A 22,282-nucleotide genomic window follows, 5' to 3' on the forward strand; every position below is an offset into this window, starting at 1 on the left:
GCCCGTGCGGAATGAACGCGGGGCGGTGAACTGACGCATGGCTCCCCCGTGTACAGGTCCTGCCGTTCCAACAGTCGAAAAATAGGCCCTTCGGCCTAGTCTTTTCCCTGCTGGCGTTGATGCTCCGCGTGAGCCGACAGCCCATCGACCTCATCGTCATGTGAAGGGACACGGGGAATACTGCGGGAAGGTGCACTCATCCTCCGTCTTTGTCTCCCACAGGCTTGCCACCACGGTCACGCGCAGCACCTGGAACATCTGTTATTCTACGGCGCGGAAATCAACAGCTTGAACGCTTCAGGGAATACAGCGCTACATCTGTGTGCTCTCTACAACAGGGTCGGTATCTGATGTGAGTTATGTTGAATGAGTTACTGTATTTTTTTTGATGGGCTTAATTGATGTTTCCTGCCTCCCAGTCACCCTACCCCTTTACCCCCCCTTACCACTGCCGCACCCTCTGAGCACCCACTTTACAGAGGGGCAAGGGTTCCTGCAACAGAAACCTGGGAGGGAGTTACGGGCTGGGATCTAATTGAGGGATTTGCGCAGTGAATTTACAGAATCGCAGTTATGCAGGGATGAATTGGACTGGGTTGTGCTAGTCTCTGTGCCCGTGGGGGGGGGGGGGCGGGGTGGGGGGGGGGGGTCCCATCCACGTTCTACCCCTCTTGGCACAGAATGTATAGGACAGAAATAGGTCACTCAGTCCATCTACTTCATGTTGATGCCTAAACCCCACAAAGACCCTCCTTCAAATCCTCTATCAGCGTAACTTTCTATTCCTTTCTCTCTCTTCTCCCGCACGCGCTTCCCCCTTAAAGGTGTTTATCCCGTTCAGAGAATCAGTGCAGAAGGAGGCCATTCGGCCCATCGAGTCCGCACCGACCCCCTGAAATGTAAATGAGCCACGTTACCAGCTTGACCGATTCTCTGAAATCGGTTGTTAGCGCAGCTAGTGCCGCACTTAGGAGTGTTCAGCAAGTGCTGCCCAAATGTGGAATTACGTCTAACAGATGTTTTCATCGAATCATAGAATTTACAGTGCGGAAGGAGGCCATTCGGCCCATCAAGTCAGCACCGGCCCTTGGAAAGAGCACCCGACTTAAGCCCACGCTTCCACCCTTCCACCCTATCCCCGTAACCCCACTAACCTTTTGGACACTAAGGACAATTTATCATGGCTAATCCCCCTAACCTGCACAGCTTTGGACTGTGGGAGGAAACCGGAGCACCCAGAGGAAACCCACGCAGACACGGGGAGAACGTGCAGACTCCGCACAGTCGGTCACCCAAGCCGGGAATCGAAGCTGGGACCCTGGAGCGGTGAAGCAACAGTGCTAACCACTGTGCTACCGTGCTGCCCCCCTTGCTACCCGACTTGATTTGGGTTTTGCAAGCGCAGACCATTTGCGTACGGTCTGTACTTTGCCTGTTGCAAACAATCGAAGGAAAAGGCTGTTTGATCGGATCAGCCAATCGCTGAAAATGTACAGCTCAGGTACCATGGCAGCACACAGGCACTGGACCAATCAGCACCATTTACTCCTGCAGTGTAAATTATTGTGATTGTTTGAAATTTGGCACTCTTGAGTTTTGTGTCGATGAGTGCCAGACTTAAAACTTTGACAGCAGGCCCCTCTTTTCAGCGACAGTCTAGTTCTATTCACCTCAGCTACCCCGTGTGGTGTTGTACACAGTGTTTCGGAGTTTCAAACCTGCGACCCATGCTTTATTGAGAAAAATTTCTATTTCCTGATCCGATTTGATTTTAGACTGGGAGACGTAAGTGAGCTGCTTAAATCCGTGAATCGTAGAATAACTCGGGAGCCAGTGTGGCCAAAAGACGCAGGGCCGGCACTTAGCCGCTGAAACGGAGAATTGGCGGGAGTTTAACCACGTCAAAATCCGGGAGCGGTGAGGGGTTAGCAGCGGCACCGGGTGAAACTCCCGGCTCCCGCGCCGAAAATGGGCGGAGGACGGCCGGGTCCGTGGACGCGCATGCGCACGGCTGACAACCTGCAGTGGTCGCGCCGTACAACATGACCCGGATCCGACCCGCCATCCGTGACCCCAAAGGCCACCCCCTTGCCATCCCCCCCACCAATCCCCCCAGACCTAGCGGAAGCCCCACCCCCCTCCCTCGGCCGAGTGTGGCGGCGCTGGACACAGTCTACAGCCGCCACGCCGGGTTACCGACCAAACAGACCCACACGTCAATTGCGTGGTCGGTAACTCGGCCCATCGAGAGCAAAGCATCTTGGGAGGGTCTTCCGATGACGCACAAACGGCGTGCGCCGCGCGACGCGATTACGCCACGTCCGAGGGGGAGGAGCATGCCCGGCCAACGTCAAGCTGGCACCGGCCCTGATTTGGGAGTCGCAGTCGATTCTCTGCCCGATCGCTGATTACGATATCGGCACGGGCAGCGGAGAATCCCGCCCACAGATTTTAAGACGACTGGCACGAGAGTTGGAGGCAAAATGCACAGTGACCCAGAAGGCGGCCCCTGTGGAAGCAGCTTCAATCAGCACTTTAAATGGGGCAATTGGATAAATACTGGCAACAATCAGATTTGCAGGGCCATGAGGAAAAGAGCAGGAGAGTGGGATTAATGAGATTGTTGTTGGCCACAGGCTGGGCTGAATGGCCTGCATTGATGCGGTAAATTCCTATGATTCTATGGGCTAAATATCAGCTAAGTACAGAACCTGAGGGACGATCTCTTGTTGCCAGTAGATTCGGCCACTCTTGTACGAATTGGATTGGGCCCGGTTAATTCTGACCCCCCCCCCCCCTTAACTCTCTGACCTGTGAGGGTGACTTCCTCCCTGTGGTGAGGGTTTGCAGATCAACCTCCCATCTCCGCCCCCCCCCTCCAAACAACCACCACCCTGTCTTCCCCCTCCCCACACACCACCACCTTGCCCTGCGACAGAGATGGGGTTTGGAAACACATATAGAGAGATTGGTGAAGGGTGGGGTGGCAAATTCCTGGTAAGATGCTGCTGGAGCGAGATCAGTGGATCTCGGGCAGGATAGGTCACCCGAGGGCAGACAAGGTTTAAACGCAGGAGCCTCGACACCGATTCGAAGGCTGTGAATATCCTTGAAGCCAATTAGCTGAAGGGTCTCGTGAAATAAACTGGCCGGACCCTCTCTGACGTTCTCCTCTTTTGGATTTTCCTGTCTTAAGTCTCTATGCTCCGCTCTCATTTTTGTTCGCTCACTCTCCCTCTCTCTTTTTTGTTTCTCTTATACGAAAATAATCTCTCTTTTTCTTTCTCTCTCTCTCTCTCCCACTCTCTTATTCCTCTCTTGTTCCTTCGGGGGCTGGTTTAGCACACTGGGCTAAATTGCTGGCTTTTAAAGCAGGCCAGCAGCACGGTTCAATTCCCCTACCGGCCTCCCCGAACAGGCGCCGGAATGTGGCGACTAGGGGCTTTTCACAGTAACTTCATTTGAAGCCTACTCTTGGCAATAAGCGATTTTCATTCACTTTCATTTCTCTGTCTCTCCCTCTATCTCTCTCTCCCACTCTCTTTATCTATCTCCCTCTCTCCATCATGCACCCTATCTCTCTTGCTCCCTCTCTCCCCCCCTCTCTCTCTATCTTTCTCTCTCTCACATTTACACTCTCGCTCTCTTTGATTTTTACGTCTTAAGTCTCTGTGTTCTGCTCTCTCTCCCTTGCTCTCTTTCTTGTTCTCTCCGTCAGCTGAATTTATTTTAGTAAAGATCAATGTGAGCTCTTGCACTCCCTTCTCTGTCTTTTCTTGCACCCCATCATCTTACTCTCCTCCTTTATCCCTACTTTTCCCCCTCTTCTCTTCTCTGTTCCTTTCACTTTCTGTTCTTTGCTTCTTTTCATCTGCCCCCTGTCCCCTGTCAAGCACATAATCAGCAAAGTAGTCATTTGGTAGTGTGGTACATTCACTGTGATTCTATGATTGGACAACATTTGCTAAATAGTCTGCAGTGTGCTAAGAATCACACCTACAATCAATTTAAGATTGTCAGTTGGGCTTGCAGCGTGGCACATTTACGTGTACTGGAAGCTACATATATTAATACACAGGGTCCTGTTATTTGCCGACAGAAAGAACCTGTAGACACATTGCAGCTGTTTCAGATGAACAAAATAAGTGACAGCCTTCGCTGGTTCATTCCTCAGTGCAATGCCTTGACCAATCTGAGTCAAGCTGCCTGGTTTAAATTTCAAACAATGCTTGGCAGTTAACTGTCAGTCACCATCAACTGGCGCACTCACCATGGCTACGCCTCTACAAATAGCCTTTTTTCAGCAATGGTTGGCAAAATGCGGAAATGCCGTCTTTCAGGTGAAATTTCAAAACCAAGGCCCATCTCAGTTGACAATTTCTAAGAGGGGGAGGAGGGTTCTCCCTCGCGCCTTGACCAACATTCATCCCTCAAGTTACATTACTAAAACAGATTATCCGGTTCTTTATTACATCGTTGTTTGTGAGAGGTTGCTGTGCGCAAATTGGGTTTCCTGCATTAGAACTCCCCGTCTCTCCAGTCACCCATTTTCTCCTCACATACTCCCTTTCTCCGCTCTCTCCCTCTAGTCTTTCTGTTTCCCCTTCCCTCTTTTCGCTCTCTCTCACCCTCTTCATCTCTGCTTTCCCCTCCACTTCGCACATCCCGGGGTGGGGGGTGGGGGGGGGGATCAGTAAACATGAGAGTGAGTCACTAATGCACACAAGGGTAAGAAACGGAGCGAGTGAGGGAGAGAAAGGAGAGGATAGAAGACAGCAAGAAAGAGGGAAAGGGCACAATTGAGAGAGAGAGAGAGCAAAAGATAAAGAGGCTGTTTTGTGCAAGTTTAGCATTGTGCCTCGATCCATTAACCGCGTTGTCCCTGTACCCCTCTTTGTCTGGCTCTGCCTGCTGATCATTGGTTCCCTGTGCCAGGTTATGTGTGTGCGACTGTGTGTCTCTCCCTCTCTTCACACATCGCTGTCTCACCATTACTCACTGTGTTCCTGTCTCGTCAGTGTCATGTGTGCGTGTGCCCACGCACGTGTGCGCGCTCCTGTCAGTGCACGTGTGCATAGAAGTCTATCTGTCTCCGTCTTTCCATTAATCACTGTGTTCCAGTTAGTGTGTGCATGTCTAATGCGTGTGTGTGAGTGTGTGTGTGTGTGTGTGTGTATGTGTGTCGGTGTGTGTGACTATCTGTCTGTCCATCTCTCCATTAACCACTGTGCTCCTCTCCCTACACAGGATAGCTGCACTCGCGTTCTGCTCTACCGGGGAGCCAAAAAGGACATGAAGAACAACAACCGACAGACGTCCTTCCAGGTGAGGACCATGTCCTTCTCTCGGGCCTCTCGAGCGTGGCCTTGCCCCGGCTTGCCAGCTCCCTGGGTGTAGATGTGCGCGGGTGGTGAATGCAGCATCAAGCGTATATGGTGGCGCCTTATTCCGCAGCTGATCCAGACCCTGGAGAGTTTCCCATCTTGAATGTTCCCATCCTAGGTTAGCCCGGTTTTGTAAGGGCAATAAAGAGTCCGCCCCAACTACGTCGAAACTTTACGACATTTTACGATAACTATTACACACAGCTCCAGTAGTTCCTTACTGGGTCTTCTCCAGTCCGTACCTGACTAATCGACTCTATCTATACAAAGTCAAGTATTGTTAAGGGTCACCCACCCCTTTACTGGGGAAGCTCCTACTCTGCAAGATCCACGGGGTAGTTAATCATCCCGACCCCGTTAAACCCGTGCGGGTTTTAACATCCAGAGTCTTTGTGTTGGCTGAAGCACATCTCCAGAAGCACAGCCGGAGGGCCCATCGTCACTTCAGCAAACTGGCAGGCAGGGAGTGTCTGTGGCCGAGAGATTCAGGTTGTTGATGGAGAAGCCTCGGCTCAGGGGGGTTACCTGGTGGGGGTGTGGTTGAAGCATTACTAACAAAGCATTGCGGTTCTTTATCGAGGGTTTGAAGTGAAAGGCGGAAAGGTCCAGCTGGTCAGGCAGCGTTTGCGGAGGGAGGAAAAGAGGGGTAAGGTCCCGAGTCGCACAAAACGCGGAATATAATTATATACAACTGAGCCACGGTTAGGCCACACTTGGAGTACTGTCCACACTTCTGCTCTCCAGCTTATCTCAAGGATATGGAGGCGCTGGAGAAAGTGAAAAGAGGATTTACAAGAGTGAGTTTTCGTTGAAAGAGCGATCCAATTCGGGCCTCTCCCCCCCCCCCCCCCCCCCCCCACCCCCACACTACTCCTTCCCCATAATCCTGCGGCTTTTCCCCTTAGCTCACTGGGCTAAATCGCTGGCTTTTAAAGCAGACCAAGCAGGCCAGCAGCATGGTTCGATTCCCGTATCAGCCTCCCCGGAGAGGCGCCGGAATGTGGCGACTAGGGGCTTTTCACAGTGACTCCATTGAAGCCTACTCGTGACAATAAGCGATTTTCATTTTCGTTTTCATTTCATTGAGTATTCACCTCATTCCCATTCCCAATTGAAAATTACTATTGAATTTGGCTCCATAGGGCAGCACGGTGGCACAGTGGTTAGCATTGCTGCCTACGGCGCTGAGGACCCGGGTTCGAATCCCGGCCCTGGGTCACTGTCCGTGTGGAGTTTGCACGTTCTCCCCGTGTCTGCGTGGGGTTCGCCCCCACAACCCAAAGATGTGCAGGGTAGGTGGATTGGCCACGCTAAATTGCCCCTTAATTGGAAAAAATAATTGGGTACTCTAAATTTCTGAGAATTAGAATTAGGCTCCATCGCCCTTTCAATACCAGACCCCGTTTCAGGACTGGTAACACGTCAATGGCAACACAATCACCCCCACCCCCCACTGCTCCGAATTGCTGTGTTCCCCTCGGCTGGAAAGAAGGCTTGCAGCCTTTGTGGTGGGTTGGCGTGCCTACCCCAGGGTCGAGGCCCATCCCGGGACTCAATGGGCAACGGCAGGGGCGCTCAGAAACGTGAACAAACAGGTTGAGTGTCAACCTGCAAATCCTTCCGACACGCTGTAGCTGTCGGGAAGAGCGAGAGACGGAAGAGCTGGTCAGTGACGGAAGGGAGCACGGTAGCATGGTGGTTAGCATAAATGCTTCACAGCTCCAGGGTCCCAGGTTCGATTCCCGGCTGGGTCACTGTCTGTGTGGAGTCTGCACGTCCTCCCCGTGTCTGCGTGGGTTTCCTCCGGGTGCTCCGGTTTCCTCCCACAGTCCAAAGATGTGCGGGTTAGGTGGATTGGCCATGCTAAATTGCCCTTAGTGTCCAAAAAAGTAAGGTTAAGGGGGGGGGTTGTTGGGTTACGGGTATAGGGTGGATACGTGGGTTTGAGTAGGGTGATCATTGCTCGGCACAACATTGAGGGCCGAAGGGCCTGTTCTGTGCTGTACTGTTCTATGTTCTAAGCGAATAAGTGAATGCCTTTCATTTCATTTCATAGCTTCACATTACAACATGCATGGAAAGGTGTACGTTGCCATAGCGGCTTGGCCTCCCTGAAGGGAGGGGGTGGGGGGCATAGCGGTCGTGCCACTGGACTACTAGCCCAGAGATTTAGGCTAGTATATAGGGACACGGGTTCAAATCTCAGCCGAGCAGCTGGTGAAATGTGAATTCAATTCATAAAAAAATGATGAGGAATTTCGGGTTATAAACAGTAAGTCCATCCGGTTCGCTAACTAGGGAAGAAAATCTGTTGTGCGTAGCCGAACCCTAACTCTGTCACCCTTACCCTCATCCTAAACCTAACCTTGACCCTAACCCGAATCCTAACCCTGACCCACAGTAACGTGGCTGACGTTAGTTTCATAGAATTCATAGAATTTACAGTGCAGAAGGAGGCCATTCAGCCCATCGAGTCTGCACCGGCTCTTGGAAAGAGCAACCTACCCAAGGTCAACACCTCCACCCTATCCCCATAACCCAGCAACCCCACCCAACACTAAGGGCAATTTTGGACGCTAAGGGCAATTTATCATGGCCAATCCACCTAACCTGCACATCTTTGGAATGTGGGAGGAAACCGGAGCACCCGGAGGAAACCCACGCACACACGGGGAGGATGTGCAGACTCCGCACAGACAGTGACCCAAGCCGGAATCGAACCTGGGACCCTGGAGCTGTGAAGCGATTGTGCTACCCACAATGCTACCGTGCTGCCCCGTTGAACTGCCCCCCTGAAATGGCCGAGCTGGTCAATCAGTTCAGAGGCCATTACAGGTGGGCAATAAATGCTGGGCCCTGCCCGCATCCAATTAGAGAAAAGACACTCCTTGGGTGGAGGCAGTTGCTGTCTCCCAAGGGCAGAGGTTCACGCGGGACGTGCACGCTGGACGACCGCGATTTCCGTTCCCATCTGAGGTCAATTCAGGATCGCGATATTACGCATACGTGCCAGCCAGCGTAAATCATGGATGCATTGGGCCAGCGGGATTGGTGTGGGGGGGAGGGGGGGGGGGTTCAGGGCACGGCGGGTGCTGTGTCCAATGGCAGCCTGGCGTGAAAGGTTCAAAGGCAGCCAGCGGAGGAACCACAGCAGAATGGCCTGCGCTGGCCCACGGAGCAGGGTGCGCGGTTCCCAGCTGTCCGAAAGAGGACAGCGAATGACCCGAGAGCGCCACACTCAGCCCAACACCGAAAACACTCTCTCCAAAACACCACCTATTGCCGTCAGTCAGGAACCCCGAAAAGGTGAGTCACGAGCAGCTTATTTCCGACCCACAGTTCGGAAATGCAGCAACTAAGCAACCCAGCCGGGTTGCCATCCTGAGGTGCCGGCTCCCTCTTGGGTGGGGGTTTTTTTAAATCTGGGGCAATTGACGTGCCCCAGTGTTGGGCCTCCGCCCCTCAGCCGGGGGCTCGTATTCCACGAGCCCCACCACCCCGGGACATCGATCGGGTCGTCCCCGTCGGTCCCGTGGGAGTTTTCACACCGCCATAGCTCACTCCCAGAAACTCCCAACTCCTCATCCAGCCGTTTCTCCATGCCCCTTCTTTCTCGCTCCTGCATCCAATAAGTTAAATACGCCTGCCCTGCGCCGAGCTTGAAATGGCAAGGGGCGTGCAAAATCTTGGTCGCTTGGGGATTGAGTGTCCTCAACAAGCAGCATCATTTTTGGCGGGGGTGCTGTCGATCCACAATTGCACCCACCGACCGTAACATTGCGCAATGGTGGCATTGGGATGCGCGCCCGACATCAGCACCCGCGATGTAGCGCCCTTCCAGGTTGGGCCCACAGCAGACATAAAATTCTACTCCAAGGTTCCCCATGGAGGAGAGTTTGGATGCAGAGCGATGAAGGTGAAATACAGGAGCAGGTGTTTCCCGCTCAATGTTCCACATTATCTGACCCCCGTTTCCGTCTGCAGCTTGCTGTACCTTTCAACAACAGCCTGAATTTATACAGCGCCTTTAACCTGGTAAATCAGACCCCAGGTGCCTCACAGGAGTGATAATCAACGATAACTTGACGCGGGGAGTGGGGGGAGGGGTGGCACATCAGGAGATCCAGGGACAGACGGCCAAACGTCTTGCCCAGAGAGATTGGTTCTGAGGAGGTTTAAAGGAGGAGTTCCAGAGCCGAGGGCCCCTGGCACAGTCGGCACTGGGGAGCAATGTAGATCGGGGATGCTCGGGAGGCCAATATTGGGCAGCGCCGGGACCTTGGGAGTGTGACGGGCTGCAGGAGATAACAGAGTGCGTGGCCATGGAGGGATTTGAAAACGTGGATGGGGATTTTAGAACAGAGGTGATGTCGGATCTGTGCTGAGCCGAGGTTTGGTGCCCTGTTAAACAATGCCCGGCAAAAATACACCAGGCTCATTCTCAACATGCCATGGTTAACTCTACAAAGGAGTTAAGGCTTTCAGCCAGTGATAGTCTGGCAGGTCCCCCATAAGACAGACAGCCTGGGGATATCTTTGAATGAAAGAGTCTCCATTCTCCATTCACAGGCACTGACGCACACACATACACACACAGGAGTACAAACATCCATACACACACCCACACACACATCCTGCACACAGATGTATGCATATGTGCGGCCACACACACAGATGGACACCCATATACATATATACACACACACATATGCACCCAATGTGCGTGGGCATGCACACCCATATACAAACACACCCCTGTATATACATGTGGGTGTGTACACACACACACAGACTCGCACACACACACACACTTCCAGGACATCATTGCAGGAGTTCCTCAGTCTTCAGCTGTTCCATCTCCCTTCCATCATAAGGTCAGAAGTGGGGATATTTGCGGATGACTGCACAATGTTCAGCGCCATTTGTGACTCCTCAGATAATGAAGCAGTCCATGTCCAAATGCAGCAAGACCTGGACCATATCCAGGCTGGGTTGAGAAACGGCAAGTCACATTTACGCCATACAAGTGCCAGGCAATGACCATCTCCTACAAGAAAGGATCTAACCACCGCCCCTTGACATTCAATGGCATTACCATCGCTGAATCCCCCTCAATCAACATCCTGGGGGTTACCATTTATCAGAAACTGAACTGGACCCAGCCATATAAACACTATGGCTACCAGGGCAGGTCAATGGCTAGGAATCCTACGGCAAGTAACTCACATCCTGACCCCCCACCCCCCGCAAAACCTGTCAACCATCTACAAGGTACAAGTCAGGAGTGTGATGGAACACTTCCTTGGATGAGTGCAGCTCCAACAACACTCAAGAAGCTCGACACCATCCAGGGCCAAGCAGCCCCGCTTGATTGCTCCCCTTTCCACAAACATTCAAATCCTCCAACAATAAACAGTGGCAGCCGAGTGGACCATCTATGAGAAGCACTGCAGCAACTCACCTAGTCTCTTTCGAAAGCACCTTCCAAACCCATGACCACGACCATCTAGAAGGACAAGGGCAGCAGATACCTGGGAACCCCATCACCTGGAGGTTCCCCTCCGAGCCACTCACCACCCTGACTGGGAAATATATCCCCGTTCCTTCACTGTCGCTGGGTCAACATCCTGGTACTCCCTCCCTGACAGCACGGTGGGTGTATCTACACCACATGGACTGCCGCAGTTCAAGGTGGCAGCTCACCACCACCTTCTGAAAGGCAACTAGGGATGGCCAATAAATGCTGGCCTAGCCACATCCCCGTGAATAAATAAACACACACACGCACGCACTCACACTCAAGCACACACTGACACGTACACACACTGGCAGACGTACGCACTCACACAAACACACACTGTCGTGCACACACACACTCGCAGACACACTCACACAAACACACACTGTCATGCACACACACACTCGCAGACACACTCACACAAACACACACTGTCATGCACACACACACTCGCAGACACACTCTCACAAACACACACTGTCATGCACGCACACACTCGCAGATACACTCTCACAAACACACACTGTCATGCACACACACACACTCGCAGACACACTCTCACAAACACACACTGTCATGAACACACGCTCGCAGACACACACACAAACACACACAGTCATGCACACACACTCGCAGACACATAAACACACACAAACACACACTGTCATACACACACACTCGCAAACACACAGACACACACACAAACACGCGCCACATTTGGAAGAGTGAGAAGTTGATTGTGAACAATGAGTGGTGATCTTACTGAAACAGATATAGTTTTCAGGAGGGTTAACAGGTTGGATGCTGAGAGAATTCTTTCCCTTCGTGGCGAAAACCTAAAACTAGGGGGCATGGTTCAAAAGTAAGATGTGACCCATTAAAAATTGGGGGAGGAGGAAATTCCTCTCCCGGAGGATCTCCAGTCTAGGATTCTGCCCTCTAGAGAGCAATCGAGGTTCTGGGTCACTGAATAGATTCAAGGCCGAGTTAGACAGAATTGCTATCTTCGAGGCAGTTGAGGGTGATTGGCGAGGCAGGCAGTAAAGTAGAGTTAAGGTCACAATCAGTTCAGCCTTAACTTTATTGACTGACGGCACAAACTCGAGGCTCTAACACCTTATGATCTTCCAGTGTTTCAGTGCACGAGTAGAACAGGTTTCCCTCAGGGAAGATGTGGAAGTGGTTCATACAGTTCATTTAATTGAGATTGATTGCATCCCAAAAATAGTATTTCTAATTTAAGTGCATTCCTTACACCAGCCCACCTGATAGTGCAGCATATCCGCAGTACAATCCCTCTGACAGTGCAGTACTCCCTCAGTACTGACCCTCTGACAGTGCAGCACTCCCTCAGTACTGACCCTCTGACAGTGCAGCACTCCCTCAGTACTGACCCTCTGACAGTGCAGCACTCCCTCAGTGCTGACCCTCTGACAGTGCAGCACTCCCTCAGTACTGACCCTCTGACAGTGCGGCACTCCTTCAGTACTGACCCTCTGACAGTGCAGTACTCCCTCAGTGCTGACCCTCTGACAGTGCAGCACTCCCTCAGTACTGACCCTCTGACAGTGCGGCACTCCCTCAGTACTGACCCTCTGACAGTGCAGAGCTCCCTCAGCACTGACCCTCTGACAGTGCAGCACTCCCTCAGTACTGACCCTCTGACAGTGCAGTACTCCCTCAGTACTGACCCTCTGACAGTGCGGCACTCCTTCAGTACTGATCCTCTGACAGTGCAGCACTCCCTCAGTACTGACCCTCTGACAGTGCCGCACTCCCTCAGTACTGACCCTCTGACAGTGCGGCACTCCCTCAGTACTGACCCTCTGACAGTGCGGCACTCCCTCAGTACTGACCCTCTGACAGTGCGGCACTCCTTCAGTACTGATCCTCTGACAGTGCAGCACTCCCTCAGTACTGAACCTCTGACAGTGCAGTGCTCCCTCAGTACTGACCCTCTGACAGTGCCGCACTCCCTCAGTACTGACCCTCTGACAGTGCGGCACTCCCTCAGTACTGACCCTCTGACAGTGCGGCACTCCCTTAGTACTGACCCTCTGACAGTGCGGCGCTCCCTCAGTACTGACCCTCTGACAGTGCAGCACTCCCTCAGTACTGACCCTCCAACAGTGCGGCAGTCCCTCAGTACTGACCCTCTGACAGTGCAGCACTCCCTCAGTACTGACCCTAAAACAGTGCGGCACTCCCTCAGTACTGACCCTCCGACAGTGCGGCACGCCCTCAGTACTGACCCTCTGACAGTGCAGCACGCCCTCAGTACTGACCCTCTGACAGTGCGGCACTCCCTCAGTACTGGAGCTCTGACAGTGCGGCACTCCCTCAGTACTGACCCTCAAACAGTGCAGCACGCCCTCAGTACTGACCCTCTGGCAGTGCAACACTCCCTCAGTACTGACCCTCAGACAGTGCAGCACTACCTCAGTACTGACCCTCAGACAATGCAGCGCTCCCTCAGTACTGACCCTCTGACAGTGCAACACTCCCTCAGTACTGACCCTCAGACAGTGCAGCACTCCCTCAGTACTGACCCTCAGACAGTGCAGTACTCCCTCAGTACTGACCCTCAGACAGTGCGGCACACCCTCAGTACTGACCCTCAGACAGTGCAGCACTCCCTCAGTACTGACCCTCAGACAGTGCAGCACGCCCTCTCAGAAACCTTGGTCCAGCTGTTGGTGTTCATCCCCCAAGTGGGAATCTATCCACCCTCTTCAATTCACCCCATGAATTTTTTCTAATCCTTTCTCCCTCATGTACATATTAATTTGCCCCTGAAATCCCTCCGTGCCTGGGCAGCGAGATCCATAATCTCACCGTTTCTCTGTGTGAAGACGTTCTTCCTGAATTCCCGATTCGATTCATTGGTGACAATCTGACATTTATGGTCCCTCCCATTGGAGTCCCCAAGAGGGGAGACAGTGGTGCAGTGGTAGTAGCCACTGGACTAGGGAGCCGGGGTCCCAGGTTAATGCTCTGGGGTCACGGGTTCGAACCCCACCACGGCAGAATTTAAATTCAATTAATCGGAATCTGGAATATGTAAAGCCAGTCTCGGCCATGGGGCGGAATTCTCCGACACCCCCGGGGAGTCCCATCTGCTTCACTCATGTCACTTTGGGAAGGAAATCTGCTGTCCTTACCTAGTTCTGGTGACTCCAGAAATGGTCGAGCAAACCGCTCAGTTCAAGGGCAATTAGGGATGCCCAAAAAACGCTGACCCGCCCAGCGATGCTCACGTCCCTTGGAAAAAAAATAAAGGAAAAATACTTTTCCATGTCACATCATCAAGCCCGTTCCTAACTTTAAGACCTCGATTTTAACTTTACCTCACCTGAACACTCTGAGTGGGCTGCATGGTGGGCCCACCTTTATCTCAATGAGAGGCAAGATTGAAATCGGGGCTCATTCACTCACCATGACCCCGTGAATAAGATTAAATACATTTAATATTTCACAACGAGTTATGGAAAATGCTTAATCATTTGCACATTAATAGAAACTGCGTAAGTCCCACTTCCCAAACAAATGTGCAGGTTACGTGGCTTGGCCATGCTAAAGTGCCCCTTAATTGGGAAAAATAATAATAATCATTTAATGTCACAAGTCATCTTACATTAACCCTGCGATGAAGTTACTGTGAAAATCCCCTCGTCGCCACACTCCGACGAGTGTTCGGGTACACAGAGGGAGAATTCAGAATGTCCAATTCACCTGCACGTCTTTCGGGACTTCTGGGAGGAAACCGGAGCAGCCGGAGGAAACCCACGCAGACACAGGGAGAACGTGCAGACTCCGCACAGACAGTGACCCAAGCCACAAATCGAACCTGGGACCCCTGGTGCTGTGAAGCCACTGTGCTAACCACTGTGCTACCGTGCTGTCATCAACTTCAAATGGTAAAAACAAAGAAATATTTACACTTTGGACGCAGAAGGAGCGCACGGCTCTCACAGTCAATGTTGTGAGCCATCAGCTCGCACCTCACTTCACTATCCCTCGCTTTACGTGCGAATCGCTTCAGTCATACTTGTAGGAAAAAAAAAATAACGGAAATCAGGGGACTGTGGCGACCCCACGTCTGGGCACCGATCAACAAAATGTCTTGTGGGCCCCGTTCGGAACCCAGATGGGCCGCTTGTGACCCCCAGGTCATGAGTTGCCGCTCTTCCCTACAATATATCCAATCTTTCCTGACCGCTTTCTTCCTGGTACCATCTCTGTTCTGGTATTATTCTTGTGAGCTGTTTTTTTTGCCGGTGGCCATACGTCCTCTTTGTAACAATGTGACCAGAATTCTTCACTGACTTCTCGGTGCAGTTTAGCCAATGTTTGATCCAAGTTAACACAGCTTCTCTAAGATATAATGTGGGGAGAGGGTCAGGACCAGGGGGTTGGGGAGAGACGGGGGCGCGGGTGGCCATAGATAGAATTGAAAAAGTGTTGTCAGGACTTCATGAAACCGGCAAATGATCTTTGGAATGGCCCAGGCTGGAGCAGCAGATTATGAAGACACTCGGAAGGATATCCTTAGTTGGGCGCCTGCAGTAGTGAGCTTCCTCTGATTAACAGCCCGAGGACATCTCGTCATTGTTGTCGGAGTTGAGGGGGTTGGAAAGGAGAGAAAAGTTTCGTGAGAATGGTTCTAGGGACGAGGAACTTCAGTCACACGGAAAGATGGGCGAAGTTGGGCCTGTTTTCCTTGGAGTAGAGAAGGTTGAGAGGGGATTTAGTCGCCGCATTCAGAAGCGTGAGGGGGGGGTCTGGAGAGAGCCGAGGGGGGGGGGGGGGGGGGGGGGGAACTGTTCCCATTGGTGGAAGGATCGAGAGGGGCACAGATCTGATGAGAGTAAAGAAGAGGCAAAGGTGGCAAGTTCACTGGGTGGGTATGGCGTGGGGGGCAAGAGTTTGCGAGACTGCTTTGCCCAGCATGCGCCACCATTTAAAGACTGTCAGTGAGTCAAAGCCCCCCTACCCCCTCACCCACCATCCCCCTCACTGACAAATGGCCTCTCCTCCATACATTACCACTCACAGCAAACGCGCAACGCATTTATTTGCTGTAATGATTGATGGGAGCTAATGGCGACAGGGAATTGTGAAACTCTCTTGTGGTTGACTGGTGCCCCTCTGTGCGACCTAGATTTCTATTTCAGCAGGAGCTGGAGAGGACTGCATATTTATCTTTGCGTTGGATGGTGTCCTTGGATTGTGAGAGGATAAACTAGCACAGCTCTATTTTGAGCCCACGTCCCCTGGATGTGACTGGCCTAGTTTTCCAGGCAAGGCCGTTTTTTCTTTTTTCTTTAACAGGCAAAGAGTTTGGGAAATGTTTTGCGACTGTGTTACTCAAGTGAACTTGCAAACCTGGACTGGTGGATTGATCGAAGATTCCCATTGCTTGACCCAAATGAAACTGAGGTTCATTGTAACGTCCTCCACGGAAACCCATTCTTGCCTAGGATCTAGAACCTCTCAAGCTCCATGTTTTCCCCTCACCCTTTTACGCACGCGCCTTTTGATTTGAGTACAATCTGATTGGTGGTTCTTGATTGGCCTCGTTGCCTGGGTTTTGTCTACAGTGTCGACCCACGCTTCAAGCCGTGGCCTGTAGGTATCCTCAAAGGTGCGTCCGTTGACGAACCAGTGGCAAATGGGTTGATTTTTTTTTTACACAATTCTGTAGCTTTCACCCCTCCCTCAAGGGACCAAACACTTTTTTTACTATTCATTAATGGGATATGGGCACCGCTGGCTGGGCCAGCATTCTTTCCCCCCCCCCCCCCCCCCCCTTGTGGTGAGCCGCCTTCTTGATCCGCTGTTGCCCGTGTGGTGTCGGTGCGCCCACAGTGATGTGAGGGAGGGGAATCCAGGATTTTGACCCAGCCTTAGTGAAGGAATGGCTGACATAGTTCCAGGTCAGAATGACGTACCACTCGCAGCTGCCGGTGCTCCCACGCACCTGCTGACCTTGGCCTTCCTGGTGCCCGAGGTCGCGGTTTTGGGAGGTGCTGACGAAGGTGACTGTGCGACTCAAGTGAACATCCAAAAGGTCACCGTGCGAAGGGTAGGTGGCTAAACACCTCATCCAGTGTTGGCGAGGGCAACACTCCCGCTGAGCTGCACTGGAGTACCAGCCTTTATTACAGGCCCCTGTGCTGGAGGAGAGTGGATTTTGAACCCACAGCTGTCCCACGGGCCCTGCCACCACTCAGTCCAGCTGGCACGATGAAATGTAAGGTCAAAGTTTAATTTGAGCTGACCCTTTTTTTATGACCTTTTTACTTTTCTAAACGAGACACTCTGTAAATGCTGACGCCGTGAGTTCTGTTTGATCATCAGTGAGTCACACCACGCACCTTGCCCGTCTCGCGAACGTTCTGCCCTGCTGGTGTTAGCGTTCAGCTTGTCTGGTATATACGTACAGGAGCTGGCACTGAGATTTCGCCAGCCTCTGGGTAGATAACACTTCGATCCCAGACCCGACCCCGACAGTGGCCAGAGCACTGGACAGAAACCACAATATTTAATTCTAATTCTGTAAGACTCTGAGGAAAGGATACCTCACTCCAGGATTGATTTCATGCAGAATAGGGATATACTTTATTAAAACAAAATCTGTTACGAACACAGGATTAAAGTATCTTTAACATCACACCAGGAAATAGCCTACAATTACCCCTTAGACAATGCTAATCGATACAGTGACCCTTAACTGCTATCTTTATTCCCACTCAAACAACAAACCATTTCAGCTCTCAATCCACTTTTAAATGCACAGTAAGAAGTCTTACAACACCAGGTTAAAGTCCAACAGGTTTGTTTCAAACACGAGCTTTCGGAGCACGGCTCCTTCTTCAGGTGAAGAAGGAGCCGTGCTCCGAAAGCTCGTGTTTGAAACAAACCTGTTGGACTTTAACCTGGTGTTGTAAGACTTCTTACTGTGCTCACCCCAGTCCAACGCCGGCATCTCCACATCATGGCTTTTAAATGCAGTTAGCACTCAGGATGCCTTTTGAGACGTTTTGAAAAGATAGACCTGAACCCTCCCAGAACCATGCAGAATCTCTGGCTGTATTTCTTCAGAAGCATCTCAGCTTGCCTTCCAGCCACAAACCGGAGCTCTCTGAAAACCCTTAACACCCGACTGCTTCAACCCCGGGCTCCTCCCATTAACTACATCATCTCACTGAACTGAACACAATGCCTCCAATTAACTACTCCTCAGGGGACCCTCCATACTTTTACGATGCTTTAATTGCACCTCTGGCTCCCAAGAGGTCTAGCTGCCTTTCAAACCAGGATTTAAAAAACGTGACTGCAGCAGTCGCACACTAACCCAGCCTTTCAACCCTTCCTGCACCAAATCCAATTACAATCACAATGGAATCATTGAAATGTAGGCACTGGAGGAGGCCTTTCAGCCCACTGTGTCCCTGTCAGCTGTTGAAGAACCATTGAATTTAATCCCATTTTCCAGTTCTTGGCCTCTTAGTCTTCATAAGCACTCACTAGATGGTTGTTGCTTCTACCATCCTTTCAGACAGTGAGCTCCAGACACACAACAACCGTCTGGACCAAGAAACCTTCCTCATCTCTCCCCTAATCCTTCGACCAATTGCTTTAAATCTATGGCCCCCTGCTGAGTGACCTCTTGGCCTTCCCTCCCCACTCCATCCAGACCCCATGTAATTTTACGCACCGTAATCAAATCTCTCCCCTCAAAGGAAAACCATCCCTGCCTCTCCATCCTTACCGCATCGCTAAAGTTCACCATATAAGTCTACAACCTCTGTCAAATTCCTGGGTCCATCGCGATCGCATTCTTCCAGGAATGCGGCGACCAGAATGGTACATGTACCAGGGGCTGACAGACAGACACACACACACACTCTGGTATGGGCTGTGCGCCGGGCACTGAGGGACACGCCAGCTGCTATTTGGCATTATGATGCGCCGTGTGCCCGATGTGTTTGGCGAATAAAGGGTGAGCTGCGTGCGGGGCTTGACGGCACGCCTGTAGGTGGCTGACTGAAGGCCTTCGGTTAAAGTCTTCGCCTTCTTCCTGCCCAGGTTGCGATCATCGCTGGAAACTTCGAGCTGGGCGAGTTCATCAAGAATCACAAGGACACGGATGTGGGTACGTCGGAGACTCTTCTTTACTCTCATCAGACACCCAATTGTGTGGCAACAACATAGAAGGAGGCCATTCGGCCCATCGTCTTCGCACCAGTTTCCCGAATGAGCAATTCACCCTGTGCCACTCCCCCTGCCTCCCCCTCCCCCCCCCCACCCTGCAAATCCTTCCTGTTCAGATTGTGCGTGTGGTTGCGACGCATGTGGTTGCGACGCGTGTGGTTGCGACACGTGTGGTTGCGACGCGAACCCGGGGGTCTTATTTTATTTTACTGTGGCGAACCCCCCACTGACCCAGTCGTGTGCCTGGAATCTGGGCCACGAAATTCTCCGGGATTTACCAGTTTTCCCAAAATGTATGGGCCTCAAAGTGCAACGTGACAGAACGACGCGGTGGGGTTTGCTTTGGCTGTTGTGTTCCGTCGTGCCACAGCACTTGTCCATTTAGCTAGCGTCTGACCCATCCACCACCTCTGTTGGGACTGTTGCCCTTCTGCTACCTCGACCGTTATTTTGACAGGAAGCCGCGGACCCAGTGATGATTTGACTCAGGACGGAGCCTGTCAGAAATAAAGGCCGCGCCCGCCGACCCCTCGCCCAACTCTGCCCCTTCCTCAGACGCTGCCCAAGCCCCTTATTCATGGCTTAACCATTGATGATTGTGATACTCCTCTGGTCAGCCTGGTCCCTTTTCCACTCTCTCTAAGCTTGCTCTTATCCATAACTCAGTCCCTGATCTCGCACGGAGGCCTGTTCCCCTATTCTCCCCCCCCTCCCCAGCCCTCTGCTCGCTGACCAACACTGACGCATTGTCGGACTGGAGGCCCGGTTTTAAAATTTGCATCCTCGTGTTCAGACTGAACCTCACCCAACTTCTCTCTCTCGCTGTCATCGTCTCCCTTTGTATGCTCCTCCAAATCTGGCATCTGGAGCATCCTAGCTTTTAACTCACCCCCTGACCCCCCCCCCCCCCCCCACCCCCCCTGCCCCCAAAGTCTGTCCACCATCCACAAGGGACAAGTCAGGAGTGTAAAGGAATACTCTCCACTTGCCTGGATGAGCGCGGCTCCAACAACACTCAAGAAGCTCGACACCATCCAGTACAAAGCAGCCCCGCTTGATTGCTCCCCCTTCCACAAACGCTTAAATCATCCACCACCGACGCACAGTGGCAGCCGTGTGTACCATCCACAAGATGCACTGCAGCAACTCACAAAGCACCTTCCAGACCCACGACCACCACCATCTAGGACAAGGGCAGCAGATACCTGGGAACCCCACCACCTGGAGGTTCCCCTCCAAGTCACACAGCGGCCTGACTTGGAAATATATCGGCCGTTCCTTCACTGGGGAAACATCCAAGAACTCCCTCCCTAACAGCACTGTGGGTGTACCTACACCTCAAGGACTACAGCGGTTCAAGAAGCCGGCTCACCACCGCCTTATGAAGTGTAACTAGGGATGGGCAATAAACACTGGGCCTAACCAATGACTCCCACATCCCGTAAATGAATAAAAGAACCGTTCCTGCATTGACGGCCATGCCATGCGCTGCCTGGGCCCCGAATGGTATAATTCCCTCCCTAAACCTCACCACCCCTCGAGGTTCCTCTGTAACCCTCCTCGAAACTCATGGCCTTGATCAAACCTCCCAATTACACCTTATGTGACGTGATGTCAATGGGGTTGGTTTAGCACACTGGGCTAAATCGCTGGCTTTGAAAGCAGACCAAGGTGAGCCAGCAGCACGGTTCAATTCCCGGTGTTTCCGGTGTTGTTGTTGGTGAACCTCCAGTTTGTGGGACAAAACGCCGCAGGTGGGATTTTAAGCCGCTTGCCGGTCCATCAAAGTTTCTGACCATTCATGTGCTGGGCGGGGGCGGAATGGGAAAGGTTAGGCCTTTGCGTTGAATATGTTATTTATTGTCTTCGACCTGCTCGTTCTCGCTCCCGGTTGGCCACCTGGTGGCGTCCTTATCTCTTAAGTTGTGTCTTCCGACAGTTCTGTTTAAGGAGACGCCATCCTACGCCCCCCTGCGGAGGGACGGACACAACATGCTCGCAGTCCCGCCCATGCTGCAGCGCTCCAGCAGTGACAACAACCTCAACATTCCCGAGTGGCTCTCCATCTCGGCCAGCCAGGCGCCCCGGAACCCCAACGGCACCCTGCGGAGCGTCAGCAACCCCCGGGGGGGCCGCAGCCGCTCCCCGTCCCGTAGCCGGCAGGGTGAGGACCCCAAGAAACAGCGTGGCCGCCTCAGGTACCACAACAGGGGTAGGGTGGGGTGGGGTGGGGCGGGATGGGGTGGAAACAGCTCAGGGAGCATCTAGGCTAAAGCCAGCCATTAGGAAGTCAAGTGGTATGTTTGTTTTAATGACAAAGAAATTGGACTACAAGATTATCGCTGAAAAGAGACACATTGTCGAAGCTTTTTGGCTTGCACTCATCAGGACAAAGGCAAGAATACCAAATTTCAAAGAAGAGTTATTGCGCATATTCAGAACTGAGGTGAATTGGTTTTCTGGGGTCTGAATGGAATGAAGGGATATAGAGCTAGTGTGAGAAGGTGGAGTTGAGGTCAATCAGTCGCGATTTTGTTCAGTGGCAGAACAGGCTCGAGGGGCCGAATGGTTCATTCCTGCTGCGATTCCTTATGTTCTTGGGTCGTGCAGGGCACTTTCAAACACCCACTGCTGACATCAACCACTCCCAGAGCAGGTACAACATGCACTTAGATACAGAGACAAACTCCCTCTACACTGTTCCCATAAACACGGGGTTAGATACAGAGTAAAGCTCCCTCTACACTGTCCCCATCAAACACTCCCAGGACAGGTACAGCACGGGGTTAGATACAGAGTAAAGCTCCCTCTACACTGTCCCCATCAAACACTCCCCAGGACAGGTACAGCACGGCCCATCAAACACTCCCAGGACAGGTACAGCACGGGGTTAGATACAGGGTAAAGCTCCCTCTACACTGTCTCCATCAAACACTCCCAGGACAGGTACAGCACGGGGTAAGATACAGAGTAAAGCTCCCTCTACACTGTCCCCATCAAACATGCATTCTCATTGTCAGGTTGCGGGAAGGGCATTGGCAACAGAGCAATGATTGTGAGTTTTGGGAGTCTGAATGTGGATTGGTCCCTGGAAGCTAGGTGGATGGTCACATGGTGGTTGATGAGATATTGCGGGACTGGCAAGGGACTTGACAGGGGGGCG

The 22,282-nt window shown here is 52.2% G+C and overlaps 1 protein-coding gene across 1 annotated transcript in view; it reads left to right on the forward strand.

Moving 5' to 3' along the window:
- The window catches only part of shank1 (SH3 and multiple ankyrin repeat domains 1), a 194,947-nt gene that overhangs the window by 45,956 nt on the left and 126,709 nt on the right, over positions 1 to 22,282 (forward strand). Inside the window, 4 exon segments of the mRNA XM_038783965.1 lie at positions 223 to 339; positions 5,248 to 5,325; positions 18,994 to 19,060; positions 21,059 to 21,317. Coding sequence (XP_038639893.1) covers positions 223 to 339; positions 5,248 to 5,325; positions 18,994 to 19,060; positions 21,059 to 21,317 — 521 coding nt within the window.

Source organism: Scyliorhinus canicula, chromosome 23 (genome assembly GCF_902713615.1).
Source record: "Scyliorhinus canicula chromosome 23, sScyCan1.1, whole genome shotgun sequence".
NCBI classification, from domain to species: Eukaryota; Metazoa; Chordata; class Chondrichthyes; order Carcharhiniformes; family Scyliorhinidae; genus Scyliorhinus; species Scyliorhinus canicula.